At 39.1% G+C, this 12,665-nt stretch overlaps 2 protein-coding genes and 1 non-coding gene across 3 annotated transcripts; 1 reads left to right on the top strand and 2 right to left on the bottom strand.

The window, feature by feature from the left end:
* Positions 1–220: 220 nt before the first annotated feature.
* LOC101300521 lies at positions 221–1,363 on the bottom strand. Its single transcript, XM_004295233.1, has 3 exons — positions 565–1,363; positions 439–480; positions 221–348 (listed from the first exon to the last, which is right to left on the bottom strand). The coding sequence occupies exons 1-3, from the start codon at positions 1,361–1,363 to the stop codon at positions 221–223; spliced, it is 969 nt and encodes a 322-aa protein (XP_004295281.1).
* Positions 1,364–1,740: 377 nt separating this feature from the next.
* Positions 1,741–1,820, bottom strand: TRNAL-UAG. Its single transcript has one exon. It is a non-coding gene; the product is annotated as a tRNA-Leu (tRNA).
* A 7,263-nt stretch (positions 1,821–9,083) lies between these two features.
* LOC101300421 (WRKY transcription factor 6-like) lies at positions 9,084–11,783 on the top strand. Its single transcript, XM_004293264.1, has 6 exons — positions 9,084–9,507; positions 9,606–9,710; positions 9,830–10,006; positions 10,129–10,470; positions 10,644–10,757; positions 10,861–11,783. The coding sequence occupies exons 1-6, from the start codon at positions 9,208–9,210 to the stop codon at positions 11,536–11,538; spliced, it is 1,716 nt and encodes a 571-aa protein (XP_004293312.1). The 5' UTR covers positions 9,084–9,207; the 3' UTR covers positions 11,539–11,783.
* The last annotated feature ends 882 nt before the right edge of the window (positions 11,784–12,665 follow it).

The following is a 12,665-nucleotide window of genomic DNA, read 5'->3' as shown; positions in this document are numbered from 1 at the left end:
TCCAATTAGCATATCTCATGATAGACAACCTTTCTCTGATGTGGAACAATTGTTTTTTATCCACATCCTAACACTACATGTACTAATTAATCAAAACGACCATAGTAAGAAATTAAAGAAAAGAACACATGAGAATCAAGTTCATATGCAAAAAGCAATTAAATAAATCAGAGAGGATAAAGAAGATTGCTCTCAGAAGGTGTGAGGTTCACTATCTCTTTCAGAAAATCCTGTTCTCATTGCTTTGAACCCCACACGTAACTGGTGCTTTAGCTCTAACTTTCCTGTAGTACCAAATTCCTGCCCCAATTCCAAAGGCTCCTGCTACTGAAACACCAGAAACTGCCCCTGCAACAATAAGCAACATGCATCCAAGTGAGCACACAAAGTCACATCAAATTCTTAAGTAACTCTGAAACTCATGATCAAAATTGTTACCTGCAATCACACCTTTCCTCGTATGCTTAGAAATGCTATCATCTGCACAATGGGAGACAAATTATCACTGAAGTCACTGAAGTACTGTGAATCATAAATCATTAAGAATTGACAAATCATACTTACCATTACAATAAGTAGTCGCGTTTCCTTTCTCACATAAGCACAAGAAACTCTGTGTTTTGGTGTCGAATCCACATGTTCCACCGCCTTTGGATGTGTCCTGGCACTGAAGGCAACGTGTGGTAACCGGAATATCAAAATCCACTCGAATGCCATATTCTGGGACTTGATCATCAGGCTGTGTCTCACCGGTGTTTCTCCAATGCACACTAGTATAACTAGCGCAGTACTTCAACATCAACCTTAGGGATTCAGTGGCTTTGGGATAGTAAGAACAGCAAGTACTTCTTGTCAATGCTGAGGCACACTCCGGTAAGTGCCTGCAAAGATAACTAGAACTGTCACATGATGAGTCACACTTTTCCGGGTACCTTTCACAGAACATAGGCTTTGGCTGAACGATCACATTTTCTTCACTACAATTGAAGAAAAGGTAGTCATTTTGAGAAGAGAGTGACAAATGTGTACTGGTGTCAAGACTAAAAGGCCTAGTTGGTCGAAAACTGTCACCGTCTAGGCAGTTCCACATGAAAGGATCAGTGACAAGAATGTGAGGATCGGAGTAGCTTATGCTCTTGACAGGGTATCTGCCAGAAGGTGTTCGAAGCTCAAGTTTACCCGGCTCGGAGCAGACGAGAAGGTGACTGTAATAAGGGCTGCCACAGCCTTCATCAATGCCGAAAGGGTAGTTAATCGGAATGTTGCCGCAAAAAGGTCTGCATTGACTGGCTTGAGCTGCTGTGAGGCTGAGAAGTTGAAGGGCAATGAAAAAAATGAAATTGAAAGTGAAGAGAGAAGCCATTAGAGACATGAAGAGCTAGATAGGCTTAGTGATGGTCTCCCAAGTAATGATTTGGAAGTTTAAGCAAAGGAGTTAGATGAGTAAAGTGGTAGGTGTTAGTGCATTGGTGTTCACTTTAATGTCTTTCTCCTTTTCCCTTTAACTTTGGCTCCTTTGTTAAGATTTAAGAACACTCTTTTTCAGTTGTTAATTGCTTTGTGCTTTTGCTTTGTGGAAAAATTGTTGAACATATTGAGCAATAATGGGCCGGGCCAGCGTGTGTGTTCATTGAAGGCCTGACTAAAGATGTCCAATCCAAGATTTCACTGTTGGGCTGGAAGGAAAAGGAATAGCTTTGGCCCATTTTAGATCTTCGACACAAAAAATGAAAAAAATATTGACAGCTGTGGGATTTGAACCCACGCCCTTTCGGACCAGAGCCTAAATCTGGCGCCTTAGACCACTCGGCCAAACTGTCTTGTTGCCTAGTTGCACTATTAAATTGTCCTTAAACCACAAAACTAATTAAACCCGGCCGGCCTATAGATAAATAGAAAGAAAACGCAGCACATTGTTGTGACTGATTCAGGAACCATGAAGGTGAAATTGTCGAAGGATCCACGAAGAATAGAGGAGCATAGGAAATAGAATTCTTCTTGACATCATGATTTTATCACATTTTACATGATCATCTATCATAAAGTAGCGATACCATTTGAAATTACGATAAATTTACGAAAAATGGTGTTTTTGTGGAAGTGTATGACCTTCTAATCTTGAGTTTTTTCTCATATAGAAACAATATCATAGAATAAAGTGAACATTCTCGTTTCATCGACTAATTGTATACGATACAAGTTGTTTTATGGTCAAGAAACTGGGTAGCTGTTACTGTTAGGCAACCACACGCTGGCAAGCTGTAATGGCATTGAAAAGTAGTGGTTAATTAGTCTAAATATGAATCCCCATGCATCTAGAGACTTGAGACTGCTACATCCATCTAGTAGCAGGTTATCATTGATTTTACTTTACTTGGTCTGCACATATGCTCCTCCGTCGTAGAAAATTCTGCCTAATTTTGGGAAAAAGAAAAGCTTTTAGGAATTCTGAAGCCAAATATGCCAACACAAAGTCTTAGTGTTCAAGTAGGAATGAATTGAAGAAGAAGAAAGGGGGTCAAAAAGATGGTCCTCGACTTTAAGAACATTTACCAGAATAATAATGTACGTGTGTGAAAGGCATAATATATATGATAGCGAGTATCATCATCCAACGACTATAGTTGTGGACCTTGTGGTTTGTTAAAGTCCACCGGCATTAGCCTAATTGTCTACACAAAGTCGACGATGGCCGACCTTTCTCATTTGAAAGGTCCAACCCATACCCAAATGGGGGTCTGGGGATTTCATTATCAGACTAATAGTTCCCACTTTGCACCGATCATATTGATATATAGCGTACGTAATCGATCACTCAGTGATAAGTGCTTGTGTTTTTTACTTTAGTCGGAAAGAAATGGCAATTCGGATTAGTCTTGGGTTATCTATCCGACTAGGGTTTCTTACTTGGACAACCACAGTCACACAGTGACTATTCCTAAACGTCAACACTGATCGATGTTATACACTTTGATCAGCACACTAGCTTCTTTGCAATCCGAAATCATTTGAGGTTCATATATACCATCTAAAATGGGCAAATCAAAGAGGTGTATTCAAGCTGGTTACTATTTTGTACCGTAATGAAATACAAGGCACATATATAGTGTCTGAAGGTTTATCCTAGCTGGGTTATAACATTCCTGAGGACTACTTGTGCATCTTTTATATCGATTGATAAGATGATTCACTAGTTCTTGATGAAGCTGATCACTCTGTCCTAGCTAATAAAGAATTTCAATTGTGAAACCAGAGAGGCAGCTAATAAACCAAAACTCCACTCACAATTCACAAACTTGTGAAACAGAAGAAACCAAAGTGACCAGGTCCATAGATATTTTTGCTCGAACCGAATTATATATGTGACATGCATGTATCTCATATATGGTTGACTGATCGATCAACAAGTTCACTCAACTAGGAGTGTAGTTCAAAAATAGGTACCACACTACTTGTAATATACAGAATCTTTGCCTACATATATAATCTTTGGGTCAATTTACATACTAAAAATGAATGACTCTCTTTTGCACGGGGGGTGAGATTAATCTATAGACATCGAGGTCCTTTTCTTCATTTTGATAAGATTTAGACCTGATGAATCCTCCACCAATCCTACCCCAAAGCTTGTTATCACTTCAAGTAAGGCCAGGGGGGGTCAAGGAAGTTGTTCTTGGATCAACCATATATATCTCTTTCAAGTAAATATCTCTTTCAACTTCAAGCTAAAATTTCTTGATCAACTTGACCTCTACCTCATTATATAATTCGAATAAACCCACCACATGACTAGCTAGTTTGAGAGCCATTTTGGACGTGATCAGATTGTATAACATAATTTTAAGTATCAAATTAAACGTCTTCATTACTAAATTTCAAGAAATCATTCAAGATATCTAGAAAATTTACATTAGTACGTTTTTAGAAACTGATGGAAGATGATTTGTTGAAGAAGTTCGGAGCTGCTAATCGTATACCTATCTTAGCGCCAAGCTCTAGCTAGGGTTTAGGGTTTAAGGTTTAAGATTTAAGGTTTTGAGCAGAGTTTGGTGTTAAGTAAAAACAACTTTATTGATCTATTTCATAAGAAAGTTTAAGATGTCACGGTCAACGTGTAACGTGTTTAAGAAAAACTCGCATCTTTTCTAGAATTTTGCATTCTTATTATATATACCCAAATGGCCAAAAATACTATTCATCGATCAGTCCTCACAACACCCTTTGTGATTGATTCTAGTGAAGACTGCTCCTCTTTCAGCATTATCAGCTGAAATTGTGTAACCACGAGCATGAAAAATGCCAAGAACATGTCCCTCTTCAAATCGCAACTTGCAAAACATCACTTGCATCATCAATGCAGTCATTTGACATCAAATCAGGAAGCTTTCTCAAACTTAATTTCCAAATGTTTCTTTTTCTTTCGGTGAAATAATTTCAATTTCTTATACAGGTGATGCTGACAATTGACGACTAAAATCAGCAACTGTGTGCTTCTGATTAGTTGACAATGAAGGATGGGTTTTTCTCTTGTTTATATTTTACTTGTACACTATAATTAAACAATTAACGAAGCCAATTATTCTGGGTTGTTTTATCGCAAAGTATATAGCTGTAATTGTCATGGATTTGTCGGCCATAAATGGGTTTTGAAATTTAAAAGAAATTTGTTTGAACAGCTTTTGATATAAATAAACAGAACTAAGATCAAAATCATAGTTGTTGAAAAAATAGACTTGTATTACTTGCATTGTCATATCAAACAGGAAGAAATATCAAGGTTATTTACCTATAAAAAACCTGAATTTTTTTTTAATTAAATAGAGAATTATGCGATATTAACTCATCTGTAATGACTGATTTAGAGCGACAAACGCCCTCCCACAATCTCAAAAGAAATGGGTGGGAACCCACTGTAAATTAAACAAAACCCAGATATTCAATCACTAGCTTGTGTGAAAAGCATAATTGGCAATAATTTATAACATGACTTGTGCAAAATGGTTAAGTTTCTTCAGTGCCGTTCCCAGCATGGTTCTAAATAGCAAGGTCTTCTAATTAATCTTCTATTATAAATTTCTCGAAAACCCTAGCTGTCCAGACCTAACCATCTTCACCAGAATTCTACGTCACGGGAGTAAGCCACGTGGGGAGTATCGGATCGTCAACGCAAATCTTAGTCAACTCTGTCTTTTTCTTCAATGTTGATTTTGTTTTTCCGATCGGTGTGAAATTATTTTTGTTTAATCTGAGAAGAAATTGGGTATTGAATTTGGAAAATGCCAGCTATTTTGGATCCTTTCCTGCCATATGATGATGCAATCTTTTGTTTAATATTCTCATTTTTCACGAATAATTCATATATATCTAATCATATCTTTGTGTATGTGGCTAACAGGAAGGAGGATTAGGGTAAACGCTCCAATAATTATGCATCTAGGTCTAGCTCTGGATGTGTTGTATATAATATATATATGGTTCAGTTATCAACTTAGTACTATTTGGACTAATCGTCGACTATGCATTCATTTCATTTCCGTGTATGAACGAATCTGAATGTGGCAAACAACAAACAATTTAGTTTTGATCGTAAGTCAAAATGAAAAGAGTAAGAGAAAGTTCGAACCCGTGAACCCAAATTGATTTGAATGTGCATATATATGCATTTCTCTCCGATCTTAACTTCCGGGTGTATTATACATAGTTTCCCTGTGCCTAATTTTGTATTATTGTTGTTCGATCAATAACCTAGGACTAAAAAAAAACCCATCGATCTAGCTATTATAAATTTATCCTGTTGAAACTCGATGGCTGCAAACTTTGAATACCCAAAAGAAAGATAAATTAGGGCACCCGCGTACTTAATAATTTAACAAGGTAGCTGTAGATAGAACCAATAGTAAGAGTACCATGTTTAAAACCTGTTAAGTTGCTATGACAACGTACATATATAATATGGAGATAACAACAAGTTATGATCAACTACCACCCTTGAATATATATGCAGTGCTAGCTTTACTTCTTTCTTTGGGCGCCGTCTGTTTGAACTACTTGAAAAACCCTAAACCCGTAATTCCTTTATTCCTAATTAAAACCGACCCATGAAGCTGTAGAAGAGAAATTTTCCACGAATTCCTGGGTCGAGTTAGGCCAACCAGATAGAACGACATGAATGACATGAATGAACAGTGAAAAGTGCATGCATGCATGCATGCATGGATTCGATCAAGTCGAATAATCAATCTTTGCGCCGACGACGACGAAGAAAGAAGAAAGAAGAAAGAAGAAAGAAGAAAGAAGAAGAAGATTCCTACACTCAAAGAACCAAACGGAAAGGGTAAAGGGAAAGGGAAAGGGAAAAGGACGACGGTTCGTAAATTAAGTCTGGGAGTCGANTGATNTCTCTTATTCTTTCCCGAAAGAAAGCCTCTCTCTCTCTCTCTCTGCGTGTTCAATTTCCACGGTCAAGGTAAAAGAAGGAAGCTGATCCCATTGGGTGCATCGGTCATGTTTATGTTTTTCTTTGTTGGGTATACGATGCGAAAATTAACCTCGTCATGCAGCTATATAATTTCCTTTTCGTTTTTTTTCAAAGGAATCAGCTCCATCGACAAAGTGTTATGGAGACTGAAGCAAGAGAGAACGTCACCGGAATTTGAAAAATAGGTACACCCACAAAAAGTAAATGGATTAGGTACACGAAACTTTATAATCCATTAATAATATATCGAGCTCGCTATAGCCGTACTTGTAGGGGTGGATTTTCTCAAGTTTCATCACCAAAGAAAATTTCCTGGTCTACCGATGATAAGCTCTTTAGAGATATACATTTAATATTTATACACCCAGTTATGAGATCTACATTTCAAGTCTCACAGGTATTATTTAAACAACACAACACCAAAGTTCAACGGAGCGGATTCTACGCACCGAGGTGTACTTGCATCACTGATGAGTAAGGCCTAAAATCGTTGTATAAGAAGATCGAATGAAGACTAGAGACCCTAAATTTCTTCCTTTCATTTTTATTTTTGATTCGATCAAATTAAACGCTCATAATAAAAGTACATATTCTTCGATCCCGGATTCTTACCTCCTAAATTAGAAACACTTAGGACTATTTTTTTGAGTTTCAATTTTGTTAACGGTATTATAATAAATGCGTGTAGTGCGACGTGGATGACTAGATAAAAATATTATATTTTAGTTAATCAATTTACTTGTGTTGAAGAATTTTCAAGTTTCGCTAATCAAAGTTTCACAACTATAATCAAATACGTGAACTTTGATTTAATTGGCTATATGATGATGCCTATTAGTTCAGCTGTTCAGGTATTATTTACATGAGGCACCATAAACGAATGAAGAAGTGAAGAAGACAAAGTAAAACGAACTTATCTAACCATATTCTAAGTTCTAACCTGATTAATTAATCTAATCTAATCTCCTATAACATGATTTTTCTAATCAATGTAGTAATAAGAGGAATTGGACGACGAAGAAAAAAAAAAAGTACTATGCGAGCGACTCGGTCCCACCGGTAAACAGTCAAACATAGTTCCCGGGCGGATCTGAAACGTGGGGAGTAATGTCACGGCCGCTGGGCCCCAGTGAAGACTAGGCCACTGCCCCACCCGGTCATCAGTCATCCCCGAAGAAAAAGAGTTTATGTGTGTGTAGAGAGAAAGAGCCGGGCCGTCAAAATTATTGACTTGGGCTTTGGTTCCCTCCCTGGAGTGGTCCCCATTTTAGAGAGTCACATTAATTATAGATTAAGAGTGAGATAACAAGTTACCTAAATGACGCATTTACGTTAGCAATTAAGTAACATATTTGTCAATGCGTAACCAGATCAAGGTCCATGATACTATACCAGTAAAAAATAACAAGATCTTCAGCCCACCTTGTGATGGCTCACCAACATATCGTTAACAATGCGTGCATCCACATCCTAATTAAAAATGAGGTACGAGAACACATCGGGTTCCATGGCTATGTTCACTAGACCACTGCCTTCTACACTTGCGTTGAGGTCCAACTAGTCTTCCTCACTCAACAATTGGACAAATTGATACTATAGGGAATCGAGAGTCGAAAAGGTGAGTTATACACGACTGGTGAGCAACCTTGTAGTTATCAAACGGAAGAGAAACAACCAGGTCACCATCGCTGTATCTCAGGTTGATAATTGGGTCGGGTATTGAGTTTTTTGTGGTGAATTTTGAGTCGTCAAACTGATATGTACGTGTTGCGAAGAATTTAGATTTCAAAATGGGCTAAATGGCAAACTGGATGACTTTACCATTAGTACGTTATAAGCTGGATTGTAGTTGCGAGTTGTTTGATACATTGTTTATTAGGTGGCGTGGATAGAGCGTCCTCCCACTTCAACAAGGAAGCGACAACCAAGCTTCAGTTGATCCATTTCAATTTCACCACTCCAACATACCCGGTCACTTTTACCTAATCAACTCGACTTCATTTGTTGTGTTTGTTTTACCTCACAATTAGCTTTGGAACGTAACAGTAACAGAGAAAATTTAATAAAGCTAGTCTAATCTCTCGTCACAAAACAAGAACTCAACAGTGCCTTAAGCTAGCTAGCCCTAAACAGGTAGGAGTTCGGACTTAAACTGTAGACATAAAGATTTCACACTAGGTAGCTTGACCAAATTTTTTTTTTGGCCAAACTGCCTGACCAACCTTACCACGCAAGGTTGTTGACATATCCGTAAATTTTTTAGTTTCATTTTAATAATTTATTTTGGTTTTATCCTTTTCTCCTTCTCTTTTCTTATTTCCTCACGTGGAACGCGCCGCACACTTCGGGGCGGTGCGATTGGATTTCTTAAAAGGAATGAGTCAAACTCTTTCTTGACGAAATGTGGACGAAACCCCACCCCTAACTCGGGTCCGGGTCGCCCCGCCTTTTGGATTGACAGATGGCAGGGGAACCCTGACGCACCATCTGACGTCCGAATCTGCCCTCGAGAGAAAGTACTTAGTACTAGTCGGGTCTACGTCCCCATAGTCCAGTCCTCCATACCCTTTTTATAGGCGAGCACATTGCACCGGTAAAACAGTTCACAGATAATAGACCTTCTCTCCCACACCCTTTAAAATTCTCTCCTCTCGCCCTCCTCTTCGTTCTTGCTCTCATCTCTCTCTTTGTGTCTGTAATCCTTATTCGTTCGTGTTAGATTTGATTTTATGGACAAAGGATGGGGTCTAACCCTTGAATCCGACTCCCTCGGCTTCTTCCTCAACAAACCTCCTCCTGGTGCTGCCGCCCCTCCTCCTCTGAACAAGAGAACCAATCTGTTTGGTGATAGGATGTTTTCCGGTATTGAATTCCCGGTTAAGACGAGACCGGCCGATGAGAACCGCACGGCCGAGGTCGACTTCTTCTCTGACAAGAAGAACAAGAGTGATGATGATCATGGGTTGAAATCCAACAACACGAGTGTCAGTGTCAAGAAGGAGAACTGGTCTGGTTTGGATGCTGTAAACGTAAGCAGCCATGAGTTTCAAGTTCTGTCGTTTTTTTTTGTTCTTTTCTATTTTTGGTGAACTTTTTTCTTATATATGGAGTGAAATTTTTATTATAGACCGGCCTGCACCTTGTTACTGCAAACGCTGGAAGTGATCAATCGACGGTGGATGATGGGGTGTCATCTGATCCGGCGGATAGTAAAAGAGCAAAGAATCATGAGGTATATTAAGAACTTGAATATGATTGATGAAAATATCCAGAATTGTTATTATTATTATTATTTTTTTTTTTTCATTTTTAGAGTAACCAAAGTTGACCCTTTGAATTATTGATCATCAGCTGGCACTGTTACAAGTTGAGCTCCAACGTATGAATGCTGAGAATCAGAGACTGAAGGAAATGCTTGGTCAAGTTACCAACAACTACACAGCTTTACAGACGCATCTTGTGGCAGTAATGCATCAACAGCAGCAAAACCAAGCCGCAGCTGATCAAACCTCACAGGATCGTGATCAGGTAATTGATTCTTGTTCATGTCACACCTTGATTATGTAGAACCAATATTGATATTAATGCTAGCTGTTGATGAGTTTGATTGGTCATATTAATATAGCTCGACTCTTATTTTGTTAACACAGAATGAAGAAAAGTCTGAAGAGAAGAGACATGAGATTGGATCATCAGGAGCAACAGTACCAAGGCAGTTTCTGAATTTGGGTCCAAGGGAAGAAACAAAGACTGAGAATGAGGTTTCGAATTCTTCATCCGAAGCCAGAACTCGATCAGATTCACCTCAGAACAATGTTAGTGCTAATGGCAAAAGGGTTGGTAGGGAAGAGAGTCCTGAATCTGAAACACAAGGATGGGTGCCTAACAAGGTCGCCAAGCCCGATTCCCCACCTAAGCCTATTGATCAGGCCACTGAGGCCACCATGAGAAAAGCTCGCGTCTCAGTTCGAGCCCGATCAGAAGCACCTATGGTAAGCAAACTTAATTAGTCAATATAACTTTGTAACTTAATCTCTACCTTAGGGTAAAATGGAAATGATCATAACTTATCAAAATTTTCGTTTCATCTTAATCAGATGGTTTATATTTTCTTCAATTCTCATGAAAATGTGTAGCTAATAAGATTCATATTCAACTATATCAGATCACTGATGGCTGTCAATGGCGAAAGTACGGACAAAAGATGGCCAAAGGAAACCCATGTCCTCGTGCTTATTATCGATGTACCATGGCCGTAGGTTGTCCAGTTCGCAAACAGGTAATGTTACTCTCAATTCTTTACCATGTTTGTTTCATTTTTGTAAGTGACAAAATGAGTTTGGAGCACATAAGCTAAAGAAGAAGTGTTTATTATTGTATAGGTACAACGTTGCGCTGATGACAGAACCATATTGATCACAACTTACGAAGGCAACCACAACCACCCGCTGCCCCCAGCGGCGATGGCCATGGCGTCCACCACCACGGCAGCGGCTAGCATGTTACTTTCGGGGTCCATGTCAAGTGCCGACGGCATAATGAACCCGAACAATTTGCTAGCGCGTGCCATTCTTCCATGCTCATCAAGTGTAGCAACAATCTCAGCCTCAGCTCCATTCCCTACTGTCACATTAGACCTCACCACCAGTCCACCGTTACAGTTCCAAAGACCGCAACAAGGCCAGTTCCAGATGCCTTTCCCAGGACAGCCCCAGAACTTTGGATCATCTGGCTCAAGCCCTCAACTGCCCCAAGCATTCGGACAAGCCCTATACAACCAGTCTAAATTTTCCGGGCTTCAACTCTCCCAGGAACTATTAGCGCACCAAGCACAACAACAACAACAGCAAAGCCAAACATCCTCATTTGCTGACACAGTGAGTGCTGCCACTGCTGCCATCACCGCTGATCCGACCTTCACTGCCGCCCTAGCCGCTGCTATCACCTCCATTATCGGCGGATCGTCTCATCCCAACAACAACAACAACAATTCCACAACCTCAAACAACAGCAATGGCGCCAACAACAACAATAAAATCAACAGCTTCCCGGGAAAGTAAATTAGAACTAGCGAGGGATTTGTTTGTTCTTTGTTTCTTTTTGTTCAAAGTACGTACGTGTCAGTCAGGTTCTTTGGGGGATCGGAGAAGGAGTTAACATGTTGATACCGTTTGTTCTTTCTTGTGGGGAGGTTTAGATCGATCACCACACCTCCATTTTTTCTTATTTCGTTTTGTTTTGAATAATTTGATTCAAATTTTTCAGTAAATACACACACAGAAAGAGAAGAATTAGCTTACATAACTATGTATGTCTTCACCTATTTACTATATATCCCATTGTGTTCATTCTTCTTCTTCTTCTTTATTCTCCACTGTAATTAATAAACCAGCTCGTTCACGTCAATCCTGGGTTCACTGAAAACTGCCATGAAAGTTGTTCACGGCAATCTTGCTTCCAAGAAACCGCAGAAGGTTGAATATTAAAGCGAATCATGGGGATATTCTGGTCAAGGAAATCGGCCTCTTCAGATTTGACACGTAAAAAAAGGGTGTACTACACGATGATCGGATTCTCAGGCGTGGACCTAACTAAAACCATAGACTTAGGAGAGACTTCCAGGAAACTACGTGTGTATTAATGAACAGCCATGAATCTGAGGTCAAATTTCATACAAAAAATAAATAGAGAAAAAAATGGCCGCCAGTTTTGTTGGGTAGTCAAGTTTTTCAATTTGATACGTTGTTGACTTTGTGTGCACTTAGTTTGACATCACGTCACTAGCATTGAATCCAATCCAATCCCAATCAATCAATCAATCATGTTGAGGTTTTTATAAAATTAGGTTAGAGATGATATAAAACTTTGTGCTATTTAGACGTGGAGCATTGTGGGCTGTGCGCACCGTACCTCATCCACCGTACGAAGCATCTTTTACTCTTTGGCGGACTCTTTCAACATTTTCTCATCTTCCATGTTCTTCGATCCCTTCAACCCAATCTCCTTGCGTTGCGTTTTCTTGGAGTGTAAGTATGCTGACCAGGCGTATGTATCAACATACAAAAGACGCCAAGAATTATTCCTTTTCGTTGTCAACTCCAAATATGAGTCTCATATATAGCTAGTCGATCTCATCATGTTTCATTCTAGAATGATGTATTTTTCAAAAACTCGCATTCTTGTACAT

Source organism: Fragaria vesca, linkage group LG3 (assembly GCF_000184155.1).
Source record: "Fragaria vesca subsp. vesca linkage group LG3, FraVesHawaii_1.0, whole genome shotgun sequence".
Classification (NCBI taxonomy): Eukaryota; Viridiplantae; Streptophyta; class Magnoliopsida; order Rosales; family Rosaceae; genus Fragaria; species Fragaria vesca.
This window is presented reverse-complemented; position numbering and strand designations above follow the sequence as displayed.

Excerpts from the sequence above, each read along its gene's own strand:
- LOC101300521 (XM_004295233.1), bottom strand. The coding sequence starts at position 1,363 with ATGGCTTCTCTCTTCACTTTCAATTTCATTTTTTTCATTGCCCTTCAA. Across the intron at positions 481-564 it reads CGCGACTACTTATTGTAATG|ATGATAGCATTTCTAAGCAT; the intron begins GTAAGTATGATT and ends CCCATTGTGCAG. Across the intron at positions 349-438 it reads GAGGAAAGGTGTGATTGCAG|GGGCAGTTTCTGGTGTTTCA; the intron begins GTAACAATTTTG and ends TTATTGTTGCAG.
- LOC101300421 (XM_004293264.1), top strand. The coding sequence starts at position 9,208 with ATGGACAAAGGATGGGGTCTAACCCTTGAATCCGACTCCCTCGGCTTC. Across the intron at positions 10,471-10,643 it reads CCCGATCAGAAGCACCTATG|ATCACTGATGGCTGTCAATG; the intron begins GTAAGCAAACTT and ends CAACTATATCAG. Across the intron at positions 10,758-10,860 it reads GTTGTCCAGTTCGCAAACAG|GTACAACGTTGCGCTGATGA; the intron begins GTAATGTTACTC and ends ATTATTGTATAG.